The 25,725-nt window shown below is 37.8% G+C and overlaps 2 protein-coding genes across 17 annotated transcripts in view; one reads left to right on the top strand and one right to left on the bottom strand.

Moving 5' to 3' along the window:
* Positions 1-25,725, bottom strand: part of ZNF382 (zinc finger protein 382) — a 64,434-nt gene that overhangs the window by 31,018 nt on the left and 7,691 nt on the right. For 2 of the 13 annotated variants that reach the window (XR_003506323.1, XM_027514237.1), the window contains exon 1: positions 570-639. The exons of 2 other annotated variants lie outside the window; for them this stretch is intronic. Coding sequence is in view for 2 of the 11 variants with exons in the window: in XM_027514231.1 (XP_027370032.1) it covers positions 414-490 (77 nt within the window). In the remaining 9 variants the exon portion in view is untranslated. Of the gene's footprint in view, positions 1-244; positions 261-347; positions 1,654-25,725 lie in introns of those variants that run through there. 9 more of the 13 variants (XM_027514231.1, XM_027514242.1, XM_027514232.1 and 6 more) reach the window with 7 other exon arrangements.
* ZNF529 (zinc finger protein 529) lies at positions 619-21,372 on the top strand. 4 transcript variants are annotated; one of them, XM_027514253.1, is made up of 6 exons: positions 635-874; positions 2,031-2,154; positions 10,286-10,402; positions 12,813-12,906; positions 13,944-14,070; positions 18,175-21,372. In XM_027514253.1, exons 4-6 carry the CDS (start codon positions 12,898-12,900, stop codon positions 19,584-19,586), a joined length of 1,548 nt encoding a protein of 515 aa, XP_027370054.1. In that variant the 5' UTR covers positions 635-874; positions 2,031-2,154; positions 10,286-10,402; positions 12,813-12,897; the 3' UTR covers positions 19,587-21,372. The 4 variants fall into 4 exon arrangements, with proteins under 4 accessions (XP_027370055.1, XP_027370054.1, XP_027370056.1 ...); XM_027514254.1 differs by lacking the exon at positions 2,031-2,154 and having other exon boundaries at positions 619-874; XM_027514255.1 differs by lacking the exon at positions 10,286-10,402 and having other exon boundaries at positions 790-874.

Genomic DNA, 25,725 nt, shown 5'->3' with positions numbered 1-25,725 from the left:
TAATTATTACAGACAAAGTCACAAAATCACATCACAAATCATTTCGCGTCTCCATAGTCACCTGCGGTCTCAAACAGGACTCACACCTAATCGGAAGAGAGGCACATGCAGAAGAATCCACACGCAGCAACGAGACTCATTCAGTTTTACACACAGTCAGCCCCAACATGTACAGAGCAGCAGCACGCATCCGAAACGCTGCAGGTTGGGTACAGGCGGCCGCCTCCATTTGGTACACACACACCCGCTGTGTGAGGCCCTGCTCCTAGCGATGGAACTCCCTCGGGGTCAAAACAGACAAAAATCTCCCTTCGCAAAACTCGCTCCAGGTCACACAAGATTGTCACCTTCAGGGTCACGCCCACAGGCCACGCCCGAGGCCGTGCTCTCACAGAATTGAGTGTCTGGTTTACCAAGGGCCCGGTTCCGGTTCCGTCCTCATAATTACAGGCTCGGTGTGGACTCCCGGCTTCCCCCCTAGGCTCCCCATCAGGTACCGCTTCCCTTGTCTGCTCTTCGGGGCCGGAACTCCCAATTCACGCCCCCTCCTCTGGGCCCCTAGGACCTACCAACCTCACCCCAGCCAAGGTCGTCTGCGCCTGCGCACTCCCGCACTGGCTGGCGCTCCCAGGAGTCCACGCGGCGGCGGGTTAGCAGCGGCGAGGTCCGGGCTGCCGGCGCTTGATCTGTTTCTGCCAGGGTCCGCTTTTCCGGGTTGGACTACGTTTCTCACAGGCCCTGAGGGCACGAATGCACTTCGGCCTCTGGTTCATTTTCCCCTAGCCTTGTAGTCATAGTTTGCCTAGTGGTGAGTGGCGGTGACTCCGGTCTGGATGCAGGAGGAGCTCACTGCTGGAGTCTTGAAGTTTCCCAGGTACGGATGCGGCAGGTAGAGGCGGGAGCCTTAGTCTTTGCAAGTTACCTGCTGAGGAAGGTGATTGTGGGTGTGACTGTGTGACTGCGTCAGCGTAAGACGTGGTAATAAGTGCTATGAGAAAGAACGAGAGCGAATGTGTGAGGGACGGGACCAGGTTGTGTGCATGCGGAGGCTCTGACTGGTCCAGGTTAAGAGCCTAAGAATGTGGGCGGGGCCTTACTAATGACCCTGGTCGGCGGCGACTGTGATGCGTTATGTACTGTAACTAAGTAACCATTTGGCACCACTATTGTAACAGGCTACAGTCTGATTACTCCCGGCCTAAGTACTTCCCAGGTGGTCCAGTTGCTAAGATTTCAGGCTTCCATTGCAGGGGGCGGGGCTTGATCCCGGGTCAGAAAAGTAGTTCCCACATGCTACAAATAAACATCAAGCTACCATCACCTTTATTTAAAAAACAAAACAAAAACTGGCCTGATGTGGCTTTTTCACTTTTTAGTAGGGTAGAGCTTCATTTTTGTAGTTCTAGCGTTGAGGAATCCGTGGACAAGATCCCTGTGTGACTGTCTGTCCTGTTAAGACTCTGAGGCCCTTGTTACCCACAGAGACCCTCAGTTTTAAAGCATGGCCCCTGTTCCCTTCATCAATGTACCCTGACTCTGTTGTCTAGCTTAAGAGCTTGATACACAGGCATTCAGTACATTAAGTGTAGCCTGTTCTGGCACTAATTGTCAATTCCATGGTTTTCTTGGAATTTGCTGGAATTCTGGGTTTTCTTTCATTGCCTCTGTGTTTTCACTTTTAAGAGCCAGATTACACCGGAATGCTACCTGCACAAAAATAGCATTCTGGGTCTTCAATATATTGAGAGGTAGAATGAAGGTTGAAACAAAAAAAAGCACATTTCTGTGTTTGTTAGGGCGATTTTAGAGCTGGAATTATCCCTAAAGCAGGGTGCTGGGAAACCATGATATTAAGGCATCAAGCAGTAAAATTTCTGCTTCCAAAGATTCCTCTTGGAAGCTCTGTGGTGGCAAGCTGCATACTGCAGACATACAGTATTTTCATAGCTTTGTCAACAGGGAACTTCGGTGAACATAGAAACAGATTCTGGTCCTAGGCTACAGTTAACTGATTTTTCTTTGTGATACAGGGAAGGATCAACAGTATTCCAGTCTTTCTCATTCTTCCACTGGGTATATTGAACATTGATGATGGAGGCTTGCTAGCAGTGAAGATTGTGTTCTTATTTAACCTGTGTTGGTATGAAAGGCCTGGTATGTCATGATTCCCTTTCTCCTCCAAGTTTTGCTGTATTCTAAAAGAAGAGCCATGAAAGGAAAAAAGTGTTGCAGTCACACATCTCAAAGCCAAGCTAGAGGTCATTTTTGAGATTTTTTGTTTCATGGAATGAATTAAATGCCCTGCCAAATAGTGACTAATCCATTTACCTGGTCTCCAGGCCTTCTCTTCTTAGTTAATGATAGTTATTAATACCATGAGGATGGACCCCTTCTTTCCCAGTTCCTCATCAAATGCCCTTCCTACAGTTAATTTCTGTGTAACTACTCACCAGCACCTTGCCCATGTGCTCTTTTTGCCTGAGTAGATTTATGACACAGAAAGAGTCCTCTGTTACATGGTGATTTGTTAAGGAGACCAATGCTTAGGCAGAATTACACATTAGACACTTTAGATTTTATTCAAAGACATGAATGAGGTAATGGCAAGGAAGAAGGTTTTATTTCAGTAACAGTCTTCAGTAAAAACAATCTTCTGTTTTGGAGGCCTTTAAGAATATTATCATCCCCTGGAGAAGGAAATGGCAACCCACTCCAGTATTCTTGCCTGGAGAATCCCATGGACAGAGGAGCCTGGCGGGCCACAAAGAGTTGGACACAACTTAGTGACTAAACCACCAAGAATATTATTGGGGATATGTACAGAGACATCTTTTTGAAGGGCAGACATTTTTTCCCAAAGGTTTAGGAGATTTATGTGGTACCAACCAGTTCTTGTATAAGATTTGCTATCATTTTTTTCTTTTTTGAGTCACATAATTGTGTAAACTGAGAGTCAGTACTATATAATGGTCTGAGTCTTGAACAGAGGTCAGCAAACCATGACCCTGTAAGCCAAATCCAGCTTGAGGCCTTTTTTTTTTTTTTTGTATGGACTGTGAACTAAGACTGGTTTTTAACATTTTTCTGTCACTGAAAGCATATCAAAGGGAGGACGATATTTCATGACATGAAAATTACATAAAATTCAGATTTCAGTGTTCATAAATAAAGTTTAGAATTTTGTGAAGACATTTTGTGGAAATTTGTTTTCTCTCTTGTTATATTAGCATCTACATAATATCCTTGATTTTGTCTTTTGGCTCACAAAGTCTAACATATTTACTATCTGGTTCTGAGAGGGTAACAGGCAGGAAGGCCAGGGGTCTCCAAACGGAGAAAATAGGCTGCAAGTGTCAGACATTTTTTATCCTTCTCTTAAGCAGCAGGAGGAAACAAACTAGTGATATATATATTTTTCCTTTCTCTATACAAATTTAAAAAGAGGTTTCTCTTAAAATACTGTGTTGCCATAATCACACCTGGTTCCACCTGAAGTGAACTTTTCTCAAATCTTGAGTTAACCAATGCACTTTTCTTATGGAAATATTTGTCTTAAGCTATGTTAATATACTATGCATTTACCCCCAGACTCTGTCTTCAAGTCAGTTCTGCCCAATTGACAAAACATTGTTCCCCTAATCTGTGTAAATAAAACTATTTGTATGGTAATCTGCCTTTCCACAAGATTCAAGTCAAACGTTTTATGGCCATTCTCTGAGTTTTAAGACATTTCTTTCTTTCATTAAGAGACCACTAGTAACTATATAACATCCAGCTAAAGACTAGCAGAGGGGTATTCTTTCTGCCCCCTTCTGATGCCTATGTCAGAAGCTTTCTCTATCTCCTTTATACTTTAATAAAGCTTTATTACACAAAAGCTCTGAGCGATCAAGTCTCGTCTCTGGCCCTGGATTGTTCTTCTCCTCTGGAGGCCAAGAATCCCGCTGTCTTTTCGTGGTTCAGCAACAACCTTTCAGTTCTTTACAGAAAAATTTACTAACCTTTAATTGCTGAGTCCACATGGTGCTAGTGGTAAGGAACCTACCTGCCAATGCAGGAGACGTAAGAAGTGTGGGTTTGATCCCTGGATTCAGGAAAATCCCCTGGAGGAGAGCATGGCAACCCACTCCAGTATTTATACCTGGAGAATCTGATAGAGGAGCCTGGCAAGCTACAGTGTATAGGGTCGCAAAGTCAGTACACAACTGAGCGACTTAGCAGGCACATATGCCACATCCTTGTACGCCTTGTGTTCTCAGAATCTTTCTGATCATTTAGGGCTTTCCTGGTAGCTCAGCTGGTAAAGAATCTGCCTGCAATGCAGGAGACCTCAGTTTGATTCCTGGGTCGGGAAGATCTGCTGGAGAAGGGATAGCCTACCTGTTGCAGGAAGGAGGACCCCTTCCAGGGCCCGAAACTGGGCTCTTGTCTAACACTCGGAAATGAATTGTCCTAGGAGACACATGTGCTGACAAAGCAAGAGATTTTATTGGGAAAGGGCACCGGGGCGGAGAGCAGGAGGGTAAGGGAACCCCTACGGTGATGGGATTAGTTTCTGGGTTGTCTTAAGCCAATCAGTCTGACTCAGAGTCCTTCCTGCTGGTGTACACCTTGTTCAGCCAAGATGGATACCAGTGAGAAGGATTCTGGGAGGTGGTTGGACATGTGGTGTCTCCTTCTGACCTTTCCTGAACTCTTCCGGTTGGTGGTGGCTTATTAGTTCCATGTTCCTTACCAGGACCTCCTGTCATAAAACAACTCCTGCAAATGGTTACTATGATGCCTGGCCAGGGTGGGTGGTTTCAATCAGTGTGCTCTCCCTAACAACTCCCCCCTGAGAGACTTCATACTCAAGATACTTTTTGGGAATTGGGGCACAGGTCTCTTTCTTTTGTAACTTCTTTCTGTTGTGCATGGGTGTAGGCCTGCCTAACAGAGCAAAAGTCTCTCTCTACCAGATCTAAGTCAAGGTATTTTTTGTCTGAAACAAGCATTCATCCTTGTAATAACAGCAATTTAGTTAGAAACTTTGGGCTCTTCTCAGAGACGAAATAGACAGGGGCCAAACAGGAGACCTAACAGGATGATCATCACTCATCCCCAGAAACAGGAGGCAACATTTGGGGTGAGCGCTGCAGGGTTTGTGACTTTTTTTTTTGATTGTTTGGTGATGAGGCAACAGAGCTGTGTTTCAGGAATCTTGTGTTTAGTCTGAAGTTATCATCCTCCACCTGGGTGGGGGCTCCAGTTTCACAGAACTCAAAGACATTGTTATGCATATTTCTTTGAGTAGGAACCAGGAGCCTGTCTGGAGGCTGAACCACCATTTGATTGTTTCCCATCTGTTTCTGTATCCCCTCCCTTCCCTGATTAGCAATTGTTTGAATCTACCCTTTGGAACTCAGGGAAGGTCAAGGAGGCTGAATGAAGCCTATATCTTACAGATAAGAAATGGAGAACACAGAACAGATCTGTACTCTAGAGCCTCACAGAGTTTTGTTCAGTTTTAATTTAGTGAACTAGGCAACTATGACTGTGATAACTTCCTGTCAAAATGAGGCATAGGACTGTATCAGCTTGGCGAATACACACAATTGGAAGTATTTCTCAGTTCCAAGTTCTAGATCTGAGTCTTGTATGATTAAGATCTCAATTTCTTGGTCTGCCATTTTGGTGTAACAGACCCAATTAGAAGTGGTTGGAGGAGTGATAAATGTAATTTTAATAGACTAAATCTAATTTCTTTTTAGAAGAAAAGGCCTGAAACCCAGTCTGGACCTGGCACTTGGGGAAACTTGTAGCCAGGTAGTCAGTTGTCTAGTTTTATAAAAAGTAAGGTTGCAGTTACTAGCTTCTAGAAGACATTGTTTTGAGAATGGTGGCATCCAAGCCTGACATGACTCAGAAACCTCAAGTGTTTAGGAAAACAAGGTCTAATCTGAAAGTACACCCATAATTTGGTCTTGGAGTATGGAATGAAGCAGGGCAAAGGCTAATAGAGTTTTGCCAAGAGAATGCAGTGGTCATAGCAAACACCCACTTCCAACAACACAAGAGAAGACTCTACACATGGACATCACCAGATGGTCAACACGGAAATCAGACTGATTAATTCTTTACAGCCAAAGATGGAGAAGCTCTATACAGTCAGCAAATATAAGACGGGGAGCTGACTGTGGCTCAGATCATGAACTCCTTGTTGCCAAATTCAGACTTAAATTGAAGAAAGGAGGGAAAACCACTAGACCATTCAGGTATGACCTAAATCAAATCCCTTATGATTATACAGTGGAAGTGAGAAATAGATTTAAGGGACTAAATCTGATAGAGAGTGCCTGATGAACTATGGACGGAGGTTCGTGACATTGTACAGGAGACAGGGATCAAGACCAACCCCATGAAAAAGAAATGCAAAAAAGCAAAATGGCTGTCTGAAGAGGCCTTGCAATTAGCTGTGAAAAGAAGAGAAGCGAAAAGCAAAGGAGAAAAGGAAAGATATAAGCATCTGAATGCACAATTCCAAAGAATAGCAAGGATAGATAAGAAAGCCTTCCTCAGTGATCAATGCAAAGAAATAGAGGAGAACAACAGAATGGGAAAGACTAGAGATCTCTTCAAGAAAATTAGAGATACCAAGGGAACATTTCATGGAAAGATGGGCTCAATAAAGGACAGAAACAGTATGGACCTAACAGGAGCAGAAGATATTAAGAAGAGGTGGCAAGACTACACAGAAGAACTGTACAAAAAAGATCTTGACCCAGATAATCACGATGGTGTGATCACTCACCTAGAGCCAGACATCCTGGAATGTGAAGTCAAGTGGACCTTAGAAAGCATCACTCCAAACAAAGCTAGTGGAGGTGATAGAATTCCAGTTGAGCTACTTTAAATCCTGAAAGATGATGCTGTGAAAGTGCTGCACTCAATATGCCAGCAGATTTGGAAAACTCAGCAGTGGCCACAGGACTGGAAAAGGTCAGTTCTCATTCCAATCCCAAAGAAAGGCAATGCCAAAGAATGCTCAAACTACCGCACAGTTGCACTCATCTCACACGCTAGTAAAGTAATGCTCAAAATTCTCCAAGCCAGGCTTCAGCAACATGTGAACCGTGAACTTCCAGATGTTCAAGCTGATTTTAGAAAAGGCAGAGGAACCAGAGATCAAATTGCCAACGTCCGCTGGATCATGGAAAAAGCAAGAGAGTTCCAGAAAAACATCTATTTCTGCTTTATTGACTATTCCAAAGTCTTTGACTATGTGGATCACAATAAACTGTGGAAAATTCTGAAAGAGATGGGAATACCAGACCACCTGACCTGCCTCTTGAGAAACCTGTATGCAGGTCAGGAAGCAACAGTTAGAACTGGACACAGAACAACAGACTGGTTCCAAATAGGAAAAGGAGTACATCAAGGCTATATATTGTCACCGGCTTATTTAACTTAATGTTCAGAGTACATCATGAGAAACGCTGGGCTGGAAGAAGCACAAGCTTGAATCAAGATTGCCGGGAGAAATATCAATAACCTCAGATATGCAGATGATACCAACCTTATGGCAGAAAGTAAAGAACTAAAGAGCCTCTTAATGAAAGTGAAAGAGGAGAGTGAAAAAGTTGGCTTAAAGCTCAACATTCAGAAAACTGAGATCATGGCATCTGGTCCCATCACTTCATGGCAAATAGATGGGGAAACAGTGGAAACAGTGTCAGACTTTACTTTTTTGGGCTCCAAAATCACTGCACATGGTGATTGCAGCCATGAAATTAAAAGACACTTACTCCTTGGAAGGAAAGTTATGACCAATCTATATAGCATATTCACAAGCAGAGACATTACTTTGCCAACAAAGGTCCATCTACTCAAGGCTATGGTTTTTCCAGTGGTCATGTATGGATGTGAGAGTTGGGCTGCGAAGAAAGCTGAGCACCGAAGAATTGATGTTTTTGCACTGCGGTGTTGGAGAAGATTCTTGAGAGTCCCTTGGACTGCAAAGAGATCCAACCAATCCATTCTAAAGGAGATCAGTCCTGGGTGTTCTCTGGAAGGAATGATGCCAAAGCTGAAGCTCCAGTACTTTGGCCACCTCATACAAAGAGTTGAATCATTGGAAAAGACTCTGATGCTGGGAGGGATTGGGGGCAGGAGGAGAAGGGGACGACAGAGGATGAGATGGCTAGATGGCATCACTGACTCGATGGACGTGAACTCTGGGAGTTGGTGATGGACAGGGAGGCCTGGTTTGCTGCAATTCATTGGATCGCAAAGAGTTGGACATGACTGAGCGACTGAACTGAACTAAACTGATATGTCTGATGGTGGAATTGATGCAGGTTGTAAAATATTCAATTTTTAAGGAACTTATAAGTCAATAATTACCCACAATCCCACCATCTAGAAATAATCATTGTTAATAACATACATTCTTCCAAAAATTTTCTCTCTAGGTATGTGGGGCTTTTAAAATTTTTTTGGAGACATAATATATAACGTTATATTAGTTTCAGGTGAACAACATGATTCAATATTTGTATATATTTCAAAATGGCCACAATAAGTCTGTTTCAACATTCATCACTATACAAAGTTACAAGTTGTTTTTTCATTGTAATAAGAACATTTTAGATTCAGCAACTTTTTTATTCTCTTAGCAACTTTCAAATATACAATACAGTATTATTAAATATGGTCATCATGGTGAACATTCATCCCCATGATTTATTTAGAATTAAAATTTACTTTTTGACTACCTTTACCCATTTTGCCCACCCTCTCACCCCTCATCTCTAGCAGCCACCAATTTCTCTTCAGTGTCTAGGAGTTTGTCTTTTGTTTTTTTAGAGTTCATATATTAGTAAGATCATACAGTATTTGTCTTGCTCTTACTTATAGTGTCTTCAGGGTTCATCCATGTTTTCACAAATGGCAAGATTTTATTTTTTATGGCTGAATAACATTCCATTTGTGTGTTGGGGTGTGTGTGTGTGATATTTTCTTTACGCATCCATCCATCCATGGACAGTTACATTATTTTCATTACTTGCTATTATAAATAAATAATGTTGCATGAACTTGAGGGTACATAAATCTTTTTCAGTCAGTGTTTTAACTTCCTTAAGAAAAATACTCAGAAGTGCAATTGCAGAATCATATGGTATTTGTTTTTAATTTTTTAAAGGACCCTCCATTCTGTTTTCCACAGTGGTCTTACCAATTAACATTCCCATGAACAGTGAACAAGAATTCCCTTTCTCTGTGTCCTCACCAGCATTTGTTACCTCTTGTCTTTTTGATAATCACCATTCTGAAGGTTGAGATGAGGTTTCATTGCGGTTTTGATTTGCATTTCCCTGATTAATGATGTTGAGCACCTTTTCATGTACATGTTCGGGATCCTGTTCCTTGGAAAAATTCTATTCATACCCTTTGCCCATTTTTTAAATTGAAGGTTTTTTCCTATTGAGTTGTATGAGTTCTTTATGTGTTTTGGATATGAACCCCTTATCAGTAATTTGATTTGCAAATATTTTCTACTAGTAGGTTGCCTTTTCATTTTGTTGATGGTTTTCTTTGGTGCACAAAGTTTTTTAGTTTGATGTGGTCCCACTTGTTTATTTTTGCTTTTGTTGCTTTTTTCATGCTATCTCCAAAAAGAATCACAGCCAAGACTGATGTCAGGTTGTTTACCCACGATATTACCTTCTGGGAGTTTTATGGTTTCAGGTTTTATGTTCAAGTCTTTAATCCATTTTGACTTTATATTTATGTATGGTGCAAAATAGTGACCTAGCTTCATGCTTTTCCATATGACTGTCCCTTTTCCCAATACCATCTGTTGAAGAGCCTGTCCTTACTACATTGTGTATTGGCTCTTGTGTCATAAATTGACCGTAAGTATAATACTTGGGTTTATTTTCTGAGCCCTTTATTCTATTCCATTGGTCTGTGTGTATGGCTTTTTTTTTTTTTTTTAAATAACATACTGTATTGATTACTATAGCTTTGGAATGTAATTTGAAATCCAGCTCTTTTTTTAATTCTTCCAATCAATGAGCAGAGGATAGCTTAATTTTTCTGAGTGCTCATTATAAGTCTATAGAAATGCAACTGATATTTGGTGTATGGATTTTGTATCCTGCAACTTTACTAAATTTATTACTTCTAAGTTTTTTGATGGAATCTTCAGGGTCTTCCTGTATATACTATCATTTCATCTGCAAATAGTGACAGTTTTACTTCTTTTCTCATTTGCATACCTTTTATTTCTTTCTTCCTTTTTTAGAAAATGTAATTGCTGTAGCTAAGACTTCTAATTCTGTGTTGAATAAAAGTGGCAAGAGTGGGCATCTTTGTCTTGTTCCTGATCTTGGAGGAAAAGCTTTCAACTTTTCACCATTAGGTATGATATTTGCTATGAACTTGTTATTATGCTGAAGTATGTTCCTTCTATATCCACTTTGCTGAGTTTTTATCATAAATTGATGTTTAATTTTTGTCAAATACTTTTTATGCTTCTATTCAGGTGATTATGTGGGTTTTATCCCTCATTTTGTTAATATGTTGTATCATATTGTTTGGGGGATGGTGAGCCATTCTTGCATCCATGGAATAAATCCCACTTGATCATGGTGTATGATCATTTTAATGTATTCTTGAGTTCAGTTGGCTAATATTTGTTGAGAAATTTTAAACCTGCCACATAAATCCGTTATGTGAAGGAGAAGAAATATGTATGTGTACTGTCTTTTAAATTACATAATTACCTTTACTAGTGCTCTTTGTTTTTTTCGCATGGAATATGTATTACTACCTGGGACTTACTTTTAACCTGAAGAATCCCTTGAGTATTTCTTTAAGACAGGACTGCTAACATTTAACTAATTCCCTCAGTTTTTCTTTATCTGGTAATATCTTTATTTCATCTTCACATTTGAAAAATAGCTCTTGATTGAAAGTTTTTTTTGAGCACTTTGTATATATTATCCTATTGCCTTATGGTCTCCATTGTTTCTGTGCAGTGTCATCAAGTAAACTTATTAAGGATTCACTTTTAAGTGACAACTAATTTTCCTTTCTGCTTTCCAGATTCTCTCATATTTCACGATTTTTACCATGATTTGTCTGTCTGTAGATCTCTATGAATTTATTCTATTTGGTGTTCATCAGGCTTTCTGGATATATAGAGTAATATTTTTCAATTAATTTAGGAACTTTCATCCATTATTTACTTGAATATGTTAAAATACTCCTTTACGCTTTTCTGTTACATCTATTACAAGTGTGTGCTTAATGGTTTCCAACATTTCTCTGAAGCTCTTTTCATTTTTCTTGTTTTTGTGTTGTTGTTCTTCAGGTTGCATGTCTATCAAGATACCTTTAAGTTTGCTAATACTTTTTTTCTGTCTACTTCATATCTACTGTTGAGACATTCTAGTGAAATTTACATTTTGGTTATACTTTTCAACTTCAGTATTCAGAATTTACATCTGGTGATACTCAGTTCAGTTCAGTTGCTCAGTCCTGTCTGACTCTTTGGGACTCCATGGACTGCAGCACACCAGACTTCCCTGTCCATCACCAACTACCTGGTGATATTAAATAATTTCTGTCTCTTCACAGATTATGACATTATGATCATACCTTCATTTACTTTAAGCATGTTTATTGTTTATTTGAATATATTTATAGTTGTTACTTTGAATTCTTTGTTCAATCTAGTTGTTTTCACAGTCAGTTTCTATTGTTGGTTTTGTTTTTGGTTTATGGGTTGTATTATCCTGTCTTGTTTATGGAAAGTTGACATTTTTAGATAGTTGTTTCAACTGTGATACTTTTGTCTCCTTCCCCTCTTGTTATTGTTATTTATATTTATTTAGTAACTGGCTAAATTAAGTGAAATCTATCTCCCCTATAGTGTAAATCTCTAATAGTGCTCCTTGGGGTATAGACTTGACTATTACACAGTCACCCTTGGATGGCAGTGGTCTTGACAAGGCTCTTTGAATGTCTCTTTACCTGACCACACCAAGCTGTTACGATTCCCTAATTGTGACTGATGGCACTATTATTTTCAGAAATGTCCTAGGGATACACTGCTTCACAGACTAAGGAAATCAAGTCAGTATTTGAGATTTGTTCTGACAGTACAAAGGGCTCCCCAAATATCTTTCTCTGATCCCTTCTAACAAAAATAGCCTGCCTACAGTTTAGCATTTATCTCCAATGAATTTTTCAATCTTTATAGCCTTTCACTAACCCCAGTAGCTTTTCACTAAAATTTCCACTGTTTTTGAGAATGTCCTTATCCTTGAACTTCTCCACACTCCATTGGAAATGGAGAGGGATATGGAGGGGGTTGCTCAGTAGTCTTAGGTCTCAGCTTCCCTCTCTTGGCATGGAACTCCTACCCCATGAGCCAAAGCAAAGATGATTGAAACCGCAGTATTCTCAGCAGTGCCACACCCAAGGTACAGCCTACAGTTCTCACCTGGCTGCTAGGCAGTTGCATGCCTTAGTTGCATTTTCCTGAGCAAAGGTAGCTGGGGGCAAATGAGAAATGCTGATGTTCTCCTCCTCCCAGGAAGATAGTTATCTGACTGGGAGCAGAGATTGAGGAGGAGTGAGGAAGTTTGTGTCCTTAGTTGTACTAGTTTGGAATAGAATCTTTTTCTCACTAGGATGGAGGGATAAGGAAGGGTGCAGATTAGGTTCAGATACTGCAGACTTTTACAGTTCTTAGTAAGTTTTACTAGATTTTCTTGAACAAATGTTTCTTCATTTGCTTTGTTTTTATATATAATTTTCACCAGTTTCAATGGGGACAATCTCCATAGAACTCCTCATGCTGTCATACCAGAAGTGGAATTCCTCGACCAATTCTTTACAGTTCTAACCATGGACCATGTAAGTTGCTGTTTCTCTCCTTTGTGAACATTTCATTTACCTGAATCTTCCAAGAAAACAGCTTTAAGAGCCTACCCCCCACATTCTCATGAAAACCCCCATTTTCACTTTCTAGTGAGAGTTGGAGTCAAACAGCATACTGTACCTTCTGTGTGCCTACCTCTTTTCCAAGTAATGTTTAGTGTTCCTATGTATACATTTTTTATTCAGAGCGGTTATAGGGTAGAAACAGAATCCCCAGAGGGAGGCATTTACATAGTCTTGAGAAAAAAAGCAAATGGATCCATTTAATGACATATGAGCAAACTCTACTTCTGAACAGACCTGATTTTCCAGGTAGATTGGATTTGATGTTGACTAGTCCAGTACTCTTGCCTGGAAAATCCCATGGACGGAGGAGCCTGGTGGGCTGCAGTCCATGGGGTCTCAAAGAGTCGGACACGACTGAAGTGACTTAGCAGCAGCAGTCTCAGACATAAAGAGTAGATTATTATTGATTTCAGAATTGGAGAAGACCTTATCCAACCTATGTCTAAATATAATTAAGGCACATATATTTTCACCAAGCACACTACTCTGCAGCCACTAAAAAGCACTTAATAAATAATTTTTCATTAGAAGTTATAATTCTTATATAATGTGAAATGGTGATTAACAGTGATGAACTTGGGGTTGTAAGAAATTTTAAAACATTGTTCATACCCTATTTTCTAAGCTATATATTTTTCCTGTACTGAGGAACAAGGATGTAGAAATTCATTATCATTGATAATTCATGCCACAGGCATGTGACGTACAATGTTCATTTACAATGCTGTGTTAATTTCTGCTATACAGCAAAGTGATTCATTTATACAAATATATATTCTTTTTCATATTTTCATTATGGTTTATTACAGGATATTAAATAGTTCTCTGTGCTATACACTAGGCCCTTGTTGTTTATCCATTCTATATGTAATAGTTTAATTCTTTTTTATCTTTTAGTCAAAAATGTTTCCTTCAATTTTACATGTAATATGTGTTTCTTGTTTTAGGAATTGGTGACATTCAGGGATGTGGTCATCAGCTTCTCTCAGGAGGAGTGGGAATATCTGGATTCTGCTCAGAGGGACTTGTACTGGGATGTGATGATGGAAAATTATAGCAACTTGGTCTCATTGGGTAAATTTGGCTGTTCACATAATTTAGAATATGTTCTGTAGACTATCAGTTGACATTCAGTTAATTCAATGCTATTTTTTAAGACACTAGATGAATTTCTTCTCCAAGTTTCCAAATGCATGGAATGAGCATGGTTTTGGAGATGACACCTCCTTTTAGAACCTTCATCATTCTTCATATAATTTGTATGAATTCCCTTCTTAGTTTCTTCATATAATTTCTGCCTTCCTTGATACCCAGAGAGCTAGATCTGATTATAGGATATATAGAGTATATCCTTTAAGGTATCTATTGTATTTTGTTTGAGCCCAGAGTTGCTTTAAATTCTTTATATTATTTCCTTACCCACCTCTGGGAGAACAGCTAAGATACTGTCTTGATTTGATATGATTATCAAAAGAATAATTTATGTTGTTAGATTGGCAAACAGAATTCATATTCATTGCCTGATACAAGTATTGTCTTATACCTTCTACGAGGTTAAAGAACTTTGCATTTAACATTAAGTCAGAATTCTAGCAAGGACCTCTTAATGTTTTAGAAAGCTACTTGTTTTCCTCTCAGCTCATGTAGTTCTTGCCTTGTACCAGGGCCTGTTTTAAGCCCTTTTAATATACTGAGTTACCTAATTCTGCAACCCTATGACATAAATACTACTTGCATTATTTTTCTTTGAAGAGATTGCTAAGACGAATATTTAGGCTACCTCTCCAAGGTTACATGGCTAATTAGTATCAGAAGCAGGTTTTATTATGTTACATTTCTGTCTTGTAAGCAGGGTGTTCCATTTCTAACCCAGTTGTAACTACCTTATTGATGGAAAGAAAGTTGCTCTGGAGGGTTGTGTGGGATGTGACAAGTAAATGGGGCCAGGAAAGTAAAGACTTGATGAAACAAGGAAAGTCATCACCAGAATAAAAAGCCTAGCCTGTTCAAGAGGAGGCAAGCCCCTGTGATGTTTTGGGGAAACTCCATTTGACTGATCTCTTCTTTATGTGTCATTATGGATTTGTTGATTTTTATTAGTTTAGTATACTTTAACCCATCCCAGCCTTTGATTGTTGATACCTAGCTATATAAATACTGAGGAATTCCTTATGGATTTTTGTGTACCATTGACATGATTCTTTATTTCTTGAATATATTTTTGCTTTCTGAAGTTTTCCTAGCCTCACTCTATATCTTCCCTATCCTAGACCATACACCTGAATTGGTTAAAAGTGAGTTCTTCTGGTCTTCCATGTTTTATGTGTTTTGCTTCTTTAAAAATACTAGCTATAAATTTTATTTAGTTGTTTACTTAACATATTTTAGTACACAAATTATTTTTCCCCCTTTTTCAATTCTTGCATTGTCAAAATGGTGGTCTCCTTCAGATAATTTTTGTGAATTTTGTCATGACTCATTAATATTATAACATTCTTGCTTCTGTCACAACCGTCAAGGGCATATCTTCTACCTTCCCTGCTCCAGGTTATGGCTCAGATCTTTATTTTAGGAGTCCTGGCTCATTACCTGGCTTACTGCCACATCTTAGGTAATAGGCATGCTTATGATTTTTTTTTTTTCATGGGAGGTAAGTCTTTGACAATTTTATCTCTTTCTAGCAAATTGTTCTTTTTTTCCCCCAACTTTTATGGCATCTAGGGTTTTCACTATTTATTTACCTACAAAATAATTTATGTCAACATTTTAAAATTGATTAGCAGAGGAATCTAATATCATTTTTAAAAATATCCTCTGTGATGGTTCTTTCCTTTCTTTGTCATTTACATTTTATATTTGTTAATTATACTCTTTACATGTTTATAACTCATCACATTCTGATTCTGTATTTATTCAATTCTCCCCTCACCTTTTCTTTAGGTCACTTTGTTCTCTTCTATCTTCTTGAATGGGATGTATACACTGGTTATTTTCATTCTTTCATTTTTATTAATATAAACATTTAAATCCTTTCTTTGTGACTAATGTTGTTTCATGGATTTTCAATATGTAATATTTTCAGTGCCACTATTCTCAGAAATTTCAATACATTTCCACAACAACTGAACAATTGTTTGATAGAAAGCTTCTTCATTTCTAAAAGGAAGTACTTTTAATTTACTGATACTGGCATTCATTTATGATTTTATTGTTGCAGTCAAATAAGATGTTTGCATTATTTCACCTTAATTATACATAACATAATTCAGTCACAGGAAATTATTTTTGTTCTTTATCATACAATGTGTATCAGTCACTTTGGATTTTCCTCAGGTTCTTCCCTCATTGATTGCCAATCTCCAGCTAGGTCCAACAGATTGTTTGTTACAAGGTGCCTTACACTATTTTCCACCTCTACCTCCCTTTTTTCCCACCTCCTACCTCCACTTTTACATAGCATTTCAGCCACAGCTTTACTCAGAACTGCAGAAGCCTTAAAAAATGGTATATACCTATTATAATATATAAAACACTGATATTTTGGGGGAAATATAGCAATGGTTAGTTTTGAGTATAAGAAAATGGAGTATTTGGGAAAGAGCATGAAGGAAAACATGTAAATATAAACTAGGATTTCAGTAGGATAGATGAATAATAGTGACAATACTGCTGAAGAGAAGTAAATAAAACATCATCTTTATTGATATACGGGATAAAGAAACTCATGAGTTTGCATAGGAGGAAATTAATAGCAATGATGCAGATAATATGTATAAGTAGAGAGGCAATTAGAAAACAATCATTTATAAACACTATTATATATATACATATGTCTTACTATATTAGAAATTTCATATGTATATAAATTTATGTATATAAAATCACTGTAGTGTAGTGTGATATTTTTAAAAGCATAGAGGCATGCTGTAACTATTGTACTATTCTTATAGTTACTTTGATAGTTGTATTCTCCAGTGACATATTTGTAATATTTGCTTTTATTCTTAGATTCCTTTCAACCAGTGATTTACTTTTCTTGTAACTCTCAACTACTATGACCTTGAGCCTTGATATTCAGTGGGACATAAAATAATGATTTTGTCTTTTTGAAGTTTAAGGAATAAGGAAATAAACAGTATGAAAACAGAGTAAATTTCAGAATACAAAATTGAAAAAAAAATGGGTATGAGGGCAAGGAACTAGATATTGGAATAGAGACGGATATATGAACTTACTTAGAGTCAGCTAGTAGTACATCATTTCTGAGGGTACTTACTTTTAGACCTGGACAATGAAAAGGAGATGGTGTATAAGGAGTCCGTTTCTGAGAAATGAAACACCTTGTGGGTATCTCTAAATGATAGGAAATGTGGTTTGACGTAGGAGGTGAAAAAAGATTAGGTGAAAGGGGATAATGGATTAAAGTACTGTCTTACAAGCACAACCTTGTTATCCATGGTAAAGTATTGGGATTGTATTATAAAAGAAAAATCTCAGAAAACTGTTAGAATGTATAGATTATCAAATTTTCATCTGTATTCACAGTATCTCTACAAGATAGCCAATAACTAAATTCCATATTTGTAAATGTTGATTCAGTTTATCTGGATTATGGATTAGTTCAGGCACATCAGTGTTTGACAAGCTTACTGCTACTGCTAAGTCACTTCAGTCGTGTCCGACTTTGTGTGACCCCATAGACAGAAGCCCACCAGGCTCCCCTGTCCCTGGGATTCTCTAGGCAAGAACACTGGAGTGGGTTGCCATTTCCTCCTCCAATGCATGAAAGTGAAAAGTGAAAGTGAAGTCGCTCAGTCGTGTCCAACTCCTAGCGACCCCATGGACTGCAGCCCACCAGGCTCCTCCGTCCATGGGATTTGCCAGGCAAGAGGACTAGAGTGGGGTGCCATTGCCTTTGACAAGCTTACTAGGTGATAATCCAACACCAAAATTTCAGACCCACTGCCAATCCATATCTCTTATCACAAACTTCACATCCTTATGTTATTATGCTCTTATCCTTCTCTGAGCTCTCTTTACCTTTCTTCAAACTTTATTAACAATATTTTAATCATCCATTTATGCTGTGAATTATTTTCAGTTTTTCTACTGTGCATTTTATAACTTTTATTTTTGTGACACATGAAAAAAGAAATTTTTCTTTTCCCTTTCTTTCAGACTTGGAATCCAAGTACGACACAAAGACTTTATCTGTAGACAAGGTCATTATTGAAAAAAATAATTCTCAGTGGGAAGTAATAGAAAACAGTAAATTAGTTGGCCTTCAGAACTCCATTTTTAGAAATGATTGGCAAAGCCAAAGGAAGACTGAAGTACAAAGACCTGAAGTGGGAAGTTTCAGTCAAATAAAAATCATCTCTGAAAAGGTACCCAGTTACGAAAACCACAAATTTCTTACATTACATCAGAGATTTCATGATAGCAAGAAGCCCTTTGAATATAAGCAGTATGGGAAGGTCCTTAGTTGTGAATTAAGTGTTGATGAATATGAGAAAATTCACAGTGGTAAAAAAACCTCTGAATGTAGTAAATATTGGGAAACCTTTGGAGTAGATGACCCCTATACCCTACAACTGAATATTCATACTGCTGTGAAACCTTGTAAATGTATGGAATGTGGGAATGTATTTAGTTTTTATGAAGCCCTTAGTGTACACCGTGATGATCAGAAGTGCTATAAATGTAAGGAATATGGAAGGACTTTTAGAGGAATTGAAGCAATCACTTCATTTCAAAGAATTCACGATTGTAAGAAACCCTATGAATGCACTTTCTGTGGGAAATCTTTTAGAGTGCATGCACAACTTACTAGACATCAGAAAATCCATACTGATGAGAAACCTTACAAATGTATGGAATGTAGCAAGGATTTTCGATTTCATTCACAGCTAACCGAACATCAGAGAATTCATACTGGTGAGAAACCATACAAATGTATTCAATGTGAGAAGGTCTTTAGAATTAGTTCACAGCTTATTGAACATCAGAGAATTCATACTGGTGAAAAACCTTATGCGTGTAAACAATGTGGGAAGACTTTTGGAGTCTGTAGAGAACTTGCTCGACATCAAAGAATTCATACTGGTAAGAAACCCTATGAATGCAAGGCATGTGGAAAGGTCTTTAGAAATAGTTCATCCCTGACCAGACATCAGAGAATTCATACTGGCGAGAAACCATATAAATGTAAGGAATGTGGGAAAGCTTTTGGAGTAGGAAGTGAACTTACTCGACATCAGAGAATTCACAGTGGTCAGAAACCTTATGAATGTAAAGAATGTGGAAAGTTCTTTAGACTTACTTCAGCTCTTATTCAACATCAAAGAATTCATAGTGGTGAGAAACCATATGAATGTAAGGTATGTGAGAAGGCTTTTAGACACAGTTCAGCCCTTACTGAACATCAGAGAATTCATACTGGAGAGAAACCTTATGAATGTAAAGCATGTGGGAAGGCCTTTAGACATAGTTCATCCTTTACAAAACATCAGAGAACTCACAATGGTAAGAAACCCTATGAATGTAAGGAATGTGGTAATGCTTTTAGTATGGGCAGGCACCTTACTTGATACTGAACAAGTTATACTAGGGAGGAGTCTTTTGAATGAAAGACATGTATAAAGCCTATTTGTTTCTGAGTTTCACTGAAAAAAACCTGTGTATTTATTGACAAGATTCACTCTCTTTTAAAACTGTTTTCAGAATTTATGGCCATTCTAGAAGCAGAATTGTTCATTCATGAGATAAATACTTTCAGCTTTGTTCAATAGTGCCAAATATTCCTCCTTTTTATATCAATCAACATTCTGAATATCCATTCACATAGGATGGTCCCTGTTAATCCATTTTTTAAATGTGAGAAATGTATTCTCCTAATTATCAATTATTTGAGTTATTTTTCATATGAGTTTATCCATGGATGTTTTGCTTACAGTTACTTTTGGTGCTTGTGTTTTTGTTTTTTTGGCTATTGTTTTTGGCTTACTGTTCTGTAATATTGCTCAGATATATCTTTTGCATTCTAATTTTTTGCTTGTTATATATGGTATACTTGTCTTCTCCAAAGAGCCAGAACTCTCAGATACTATGTGGTTTTAAAGTATTGTGGTCCTGCAAGGTGTTTGTGTAGATTTGTTTTCTATTGATTTTGTTTTAATGGTAGATGTTTAAACTTTCCATTATCATCAAATGTTTGAGTTCTTTTTGAGTTTCTATGTTGTTTTGACACAACAGATTTCCCTAAATACCTCCTGCAACACAATTCCTTGAAGGAACCTTTTCACCTCTAGGCAGTACCAGTCAGGATCCAAATGAAATGGCATTTTAAATATTTCATAAAATATTCTAACCCAATCTTAGCAGTCTCTTAGTAGCTTTAAATGGAGGGGAAACTTTACAGCTATTGCAAGGATTACAAATTGATCACTAAACTTAAATAAAGAGGGTTTATAAACACTACTATTGCATGGCTTTGATTGGGTTTTATAATTTTCCCTGTTATTCCCACTCAGTGTTGTCTTACTGTGGTTGGCAGTTGGAGTATCAGTAGACCTTTGATTTTAGCAGTCTCAGCTGACTCAGGAAAAAAAGATGAAAAAGAAAATAAGACAGCTAATAAGGTTGCAAATCTTAACCACCCATCATCTCTTTCTTAGGAAAGTTGACCTGGTTGTTAATCAAAGTGATCAAAAGCCACACTGGTTAATAGATTTTTTATAAGAATATTTACCTGTTATATTTACATATATTTACATCACTATCATTCATTAGATTCTAATTTTTGAGATTCGTGTCCTGCCCAGTTTTGCATGATCAGCAGTAGTAAGTAAGCTGTTTTCTACTTGGGTATTATTGAGCTATGCTTCCCTTACATATTCCTTATTAGTATTTTATTTAAGCTAGCAGTTAATAAAAGTACATAACTGATAGGTAGTTCATGTCCTACAGAATAAAAGAATGAGTCTCTGTTACTACCCTTATTAGGATACTTGCTATTTCATATCTTTGAAATAGTTCAACTGTATTATAATTATTAATATTGTTATCAATACCTCACTCTACTTACTGAGCTATCATGTTACCACACTGGTGAGTTACTCTTCTATCCTGCTCTAACTGGTTATTCTAAGTTACCATCATGCTGATTAATTTCCCTCTTCTTGGGTAGTACTCCAGAACTACTTGCCCCACAATTCTTCTTGTGGTTTAATATTTTTTGCTTGCTTGAACAAATTAAAACAGTGAGCTATCAAAACCTTATATACAGACTTAAAATTAATGACAAGTAAAATAAACATGTGTCTTGATACTTATTTTTTGAAACGCTAATGAATAAATTAAAAAATTAATACAACATTCTTATTGTCTCCCTTATTTGTACTTATAGCTACATTTTGGTCATATATCATTAATATTTTTCTTTGAACTTTGTTATGAGCTCGTGTCACTTCACAATCTGCTAATCTGATAAACCAGAATATAATTATTATTGTAAACTGTTGTTTTTGATTCTTGTTCATGGTGCTCAAATTGACAAAACTTTACTTGTTTCCATTTTCTTTTTTTTTTCATTTCCTCCTTTATCTCTTCCACATGTTCCCTACACTACTTGGAAGCTTTGTTTTTTTTCCCCCCCAAATACAAGGAGATGTTCCTGACCTATCCTGTTTATTGCTGCCATGAACCATGAAATTGGCTACCCCAAAGAAAGAATTCTGGTTCAATTTAATGATGAAGAATTCTACTTCATAAAGGGAATGAGGAAAATAGAAAATCACCATAATTTTATAATTATATAAAAAAATCCATTGATGAATGGTAAATATGAAGGTGAAAGTATAAGGGAAAAATGGGATATTAGAATTATCTCATAATATCTCTCCCAAGTATTTAATTACAAAGATAAAACATTGCTTACAGCACTTTTACCCAAATAATCACCAATAGTGACATTGGCATCAAGGTGATTCACTAAGAAGGGCAAAGACTTGGGTAGTATTCTCACCCAAACATGCATGTGCTATGTGCTAAGTCGCTTTAGTCATGTCCGACTCTTTGTGACCCAATGGACCATAGCCCCCCCCAGGCTCCTTTGTTCATGGGATTCTCCAGGCAAGAATACTGGAGTGGGTTGCCATGCCTTCCTCCAAGGGATCTTCCCAACCCAGGGATTGAACAGTATCTCTTACGTTTCCTGCATTGGCAGGCAGGTTCTTTACCACTAGTGCTACCTGGGAAGACCAAAACATGCATAACTGTGTCCTAATAATGAGAGAACTGCAGGCAGATCCAAAATGCAGAACCTTTTGTAAAATAACTTGCCCAGTTCTCCAAAAGTTCATAACCTTTCCAGGTTATAAAAGGCAAGGGAACAAAATACAACATAGGATTGTGAATTCAATTTTTGGAAAATTAGTGGAGAAAACTTGATGGAAGCCAATCAAGACCTGTCATTTGTTTGATAGTATTGTGCCCAATGTTAATATCCTGATTTCCATCATCATACTATGGTAATGTAAAATGTTAGCATTCGGCAAATTGGGAGAATGGTATATGGAAGCTCTGCTTTCTTGCAATTTTTAAGCACAGAATTTTTTTTTTAACATTGTTTGCAGCCAAAAATGGGAATAATACAGGCTGGATTTACCTTCCAGCCTAAAATAACAAAACACTAAAGTATAAGATATACATAATTTCAGACATTGGACACCAGACAACAGAATGGTCATGCCTAACAAAGTATAAACAAACAAATGTGGTCCATACATTTGACCCAGTGTACTGCTTAGACAGCATTTCCACATCTCAGCACTGGGAGGGGTAATATACAGAAGCTTTGTAACCAACCGCCTTAAGTAGAAAAGATGGAGCTGAGAGTCCAGGGAGGCAGTGATGGCTAAAGTTTGCAGGGCAGAGTATTTAGTCAAGTTCTAATCACTGCAGGGGATCAAGGAGACCACCTATGACCAGCAAAAGAAATGCTTAAGAGCAAAGGCAATCCTTGGAGCTCACACAGGGTCAGGAATTGTTTGTGTCCCCATGAGCAAGAAGGGTAAACTTCGTAATTCACAGGGCACTGGTTAGATTACTCAAAAAGCTATTGCCTCAGTAGAGAGGCAAGTTAGAACTAGACTAAGGCTTTCCTGGTCCCACCCAGCAGAGCTTAAAGCAAATTTTCAACAAACTGTTCTCAAGTATCATAAGTATATTCCAGAACAAAACTTGAGTATATTTATAGAAATGTAAAAAGTACCAAGGATACTGAAGGTAACTTTCATACTGCCTGGTAGTAAATAAGTTTTATAAGCAGGCACACATGATTAAGTAGAAAAATCAAGAGAAACAAATCCAGAAGTGACAAACATAGATTTTGTATTTGATTTACAAGATTTTGTATTTGTTAATAGATACTAGTAGTACAAAACTATATCCTGCATGTCCAAAAAGGAACAAGAGAGATTGATCTTGGTAAGTACTGATGTGGAAAATATTTAAGACTCAAACCAATCTAGAGGTTAAAAACAATAGTGTCTGAGAATACAGTTAATAGGATTAATCGATTAAACACTCCAAAAGCAAGCATTAGCAAATTTGAAGACATAGCAATAAAAACTATAGAATGAGAAGAGAGCTGTAGGACAACTTCATCTAACCTAATGATGTGTAGTAGAGATCCCTGAAAGACAGGAAGAAGAATGGGCAGGGGACAAAAAAATAATTGGAGAAATAATTGCTGAAAACTTTCCAAATTTGATGAAAACTGTAAACCCACAGATCTAAGTTCAACCCATTCCAAGCACAAGAGACAAGGCAGAGGGGGGTGTGGGTGGGGGTAGGATCGGGGGCACAACTATTCCCAAGGACTCATAACTACATTGATTAAAATCCATGATAAAGGGAGAATCTTAGAAGCAGGAAAAAAAAAATCTCATATGTGCAAAGAGCAAAGATAAGAAAGAAACTACAAGTTGGAAAAATGAAGGTCAACTGGATTGACCTTAGGATTTGAGGAAAAACCCAGCCCAGTGGTGAGTTCCCTGGTGGAGAATTGGGTGTTTTGTTGTTTTGTCTTCCCATTATTCCAACCTGAGCACCTGAGAAGCTTGAAATCAGAAATACCACCAAGTGCAAATAACTACCAAAACCCTAAACAATAACAAAAAAATAAAATGTCCAAAGTATACTTGCTTTTCCTATCCAAAGGGCTGAGAAGGTTGCTGACCTGCAAAACAAAACCCTATTGACAATGCCAACTCTACACTGGCTGAACACTTTAAAAATGCCAATCTTTCACACTATTATGCATGACACCTAGCAGCACCATCCTCCCTTTTTGCCAGTAAGTATCTGCAGAGGCACATGCAGACGCTATGTGTGTGAACAGAGACCTGACAGCCATCCCTGCCCATTAATAATGGGCATCTATAAAGACTGTATACGTGAGTGGAACACTGACTACCATCCTAGCCCAAGAATCGTGAAGCACACCTCATTTCCTGGCTGGCAGGTCCACTGAGAGGGTGTAAGTATGACTGGGGCATTGACTGTTGTGACACAGCACTTATTAGGTGGTATTCCTCCCCTTATTATCTGGTAGGGATTTACAGAGGCAATATATAAACTATCACTCCAAATGCAGCAGTAACATGCCCCCAGTGTTCAGAGCAGCACTATAGTATTTATAACAACTAAGATATGGAAGCAACCTAAGTAAGTGTCCAGATGAGTGGATAAAGAATGGATAAAGGAGATGTGGGGTATACACACACACACACACACACACACGTATATAACTAATATTGTAAATCAACTATAAATCAATAAAACGCACACACACACACACACACACATACATATACACAATGGAACACTACTCAGCCATAGAAAAGAATGAAATTTTGCCACTTGGACCAACATGGATGGACCTAGAGGGGATTACACTTAGTGAAATAAGTCAGACAGAGAAACATAAGTACTATAGGATACCACTTATTAAATAAAACAAATGAATAAATATAACAAACACAGATACAGAGGAGTAGTGGTTACCTATGAGAAGAGGGAAGGGGGAGGAGCAAGGCAAGGGTAGGGGGTAAAGATACACATTACTATGTATAAAATAAATAAATTGCAAGGATATATTGTACAGCACAGGGAATATAACCAACATTTTATAACTTTAAATGGAATATAATTTTAAAAAATTTGAATCTCTATATAATATACCTATAACTAATACAATATTGTAAATCACTGTTGCTGCTGCTGCTGCTGCTGCTAAGTCGCTTCAGTTGTGTCCAACTCTGTGCGACCCCAGAGACAGCAGCCCACCAGGCTCCCCCATTCCTGGGATTCTCCAGGCAAGAACACTATAGATCAATAAAACAGTATTTTTATGTTTTTTTATTTTATTTTTTTATAAAACAGTATTTTTTAAAAATGAAATACCTAGGAATAAATTTAACCAAGGAGGTTAAAGACCTGTACACTGAAAACTATGACTTTGACAAAACAAACTGAAGGAGACATAAATAAATGGAAAAATATTCTGTGCTTATGGGTTGTAAGAATTAATATTTTTCAATATCCATGTTACCCCCAAAGATTTTTCAGATTCAACACAACTATATAAAATTTCAATGGCATTTTTCACAGAAATATAAAATAATCCTGATTTTAAACTGTATTACAAAGCCTTAGGAATCAAAA

Source organism: Bos indicus x Bos taurus, chromosome 18, assembly GCF_003369695.1.
Source record: "Bos indicus x Bos taurus breed Angus x Brahman F1 hybrid chromosome 18, Bos_hybrid_MaternalHap_v2.0, whole genome shotgun sequence".
NCBI classification, from domain to species: domain Eukaryota; kingdom Metazoa; phylum Chordata; class Mammalia; order Artiodactyla; family Bovidae; genus Bos; species Bos indicus x Bos taurus.
This window is presented reverse-complemented; position numbering and strand designations above follow the sequence as displayed.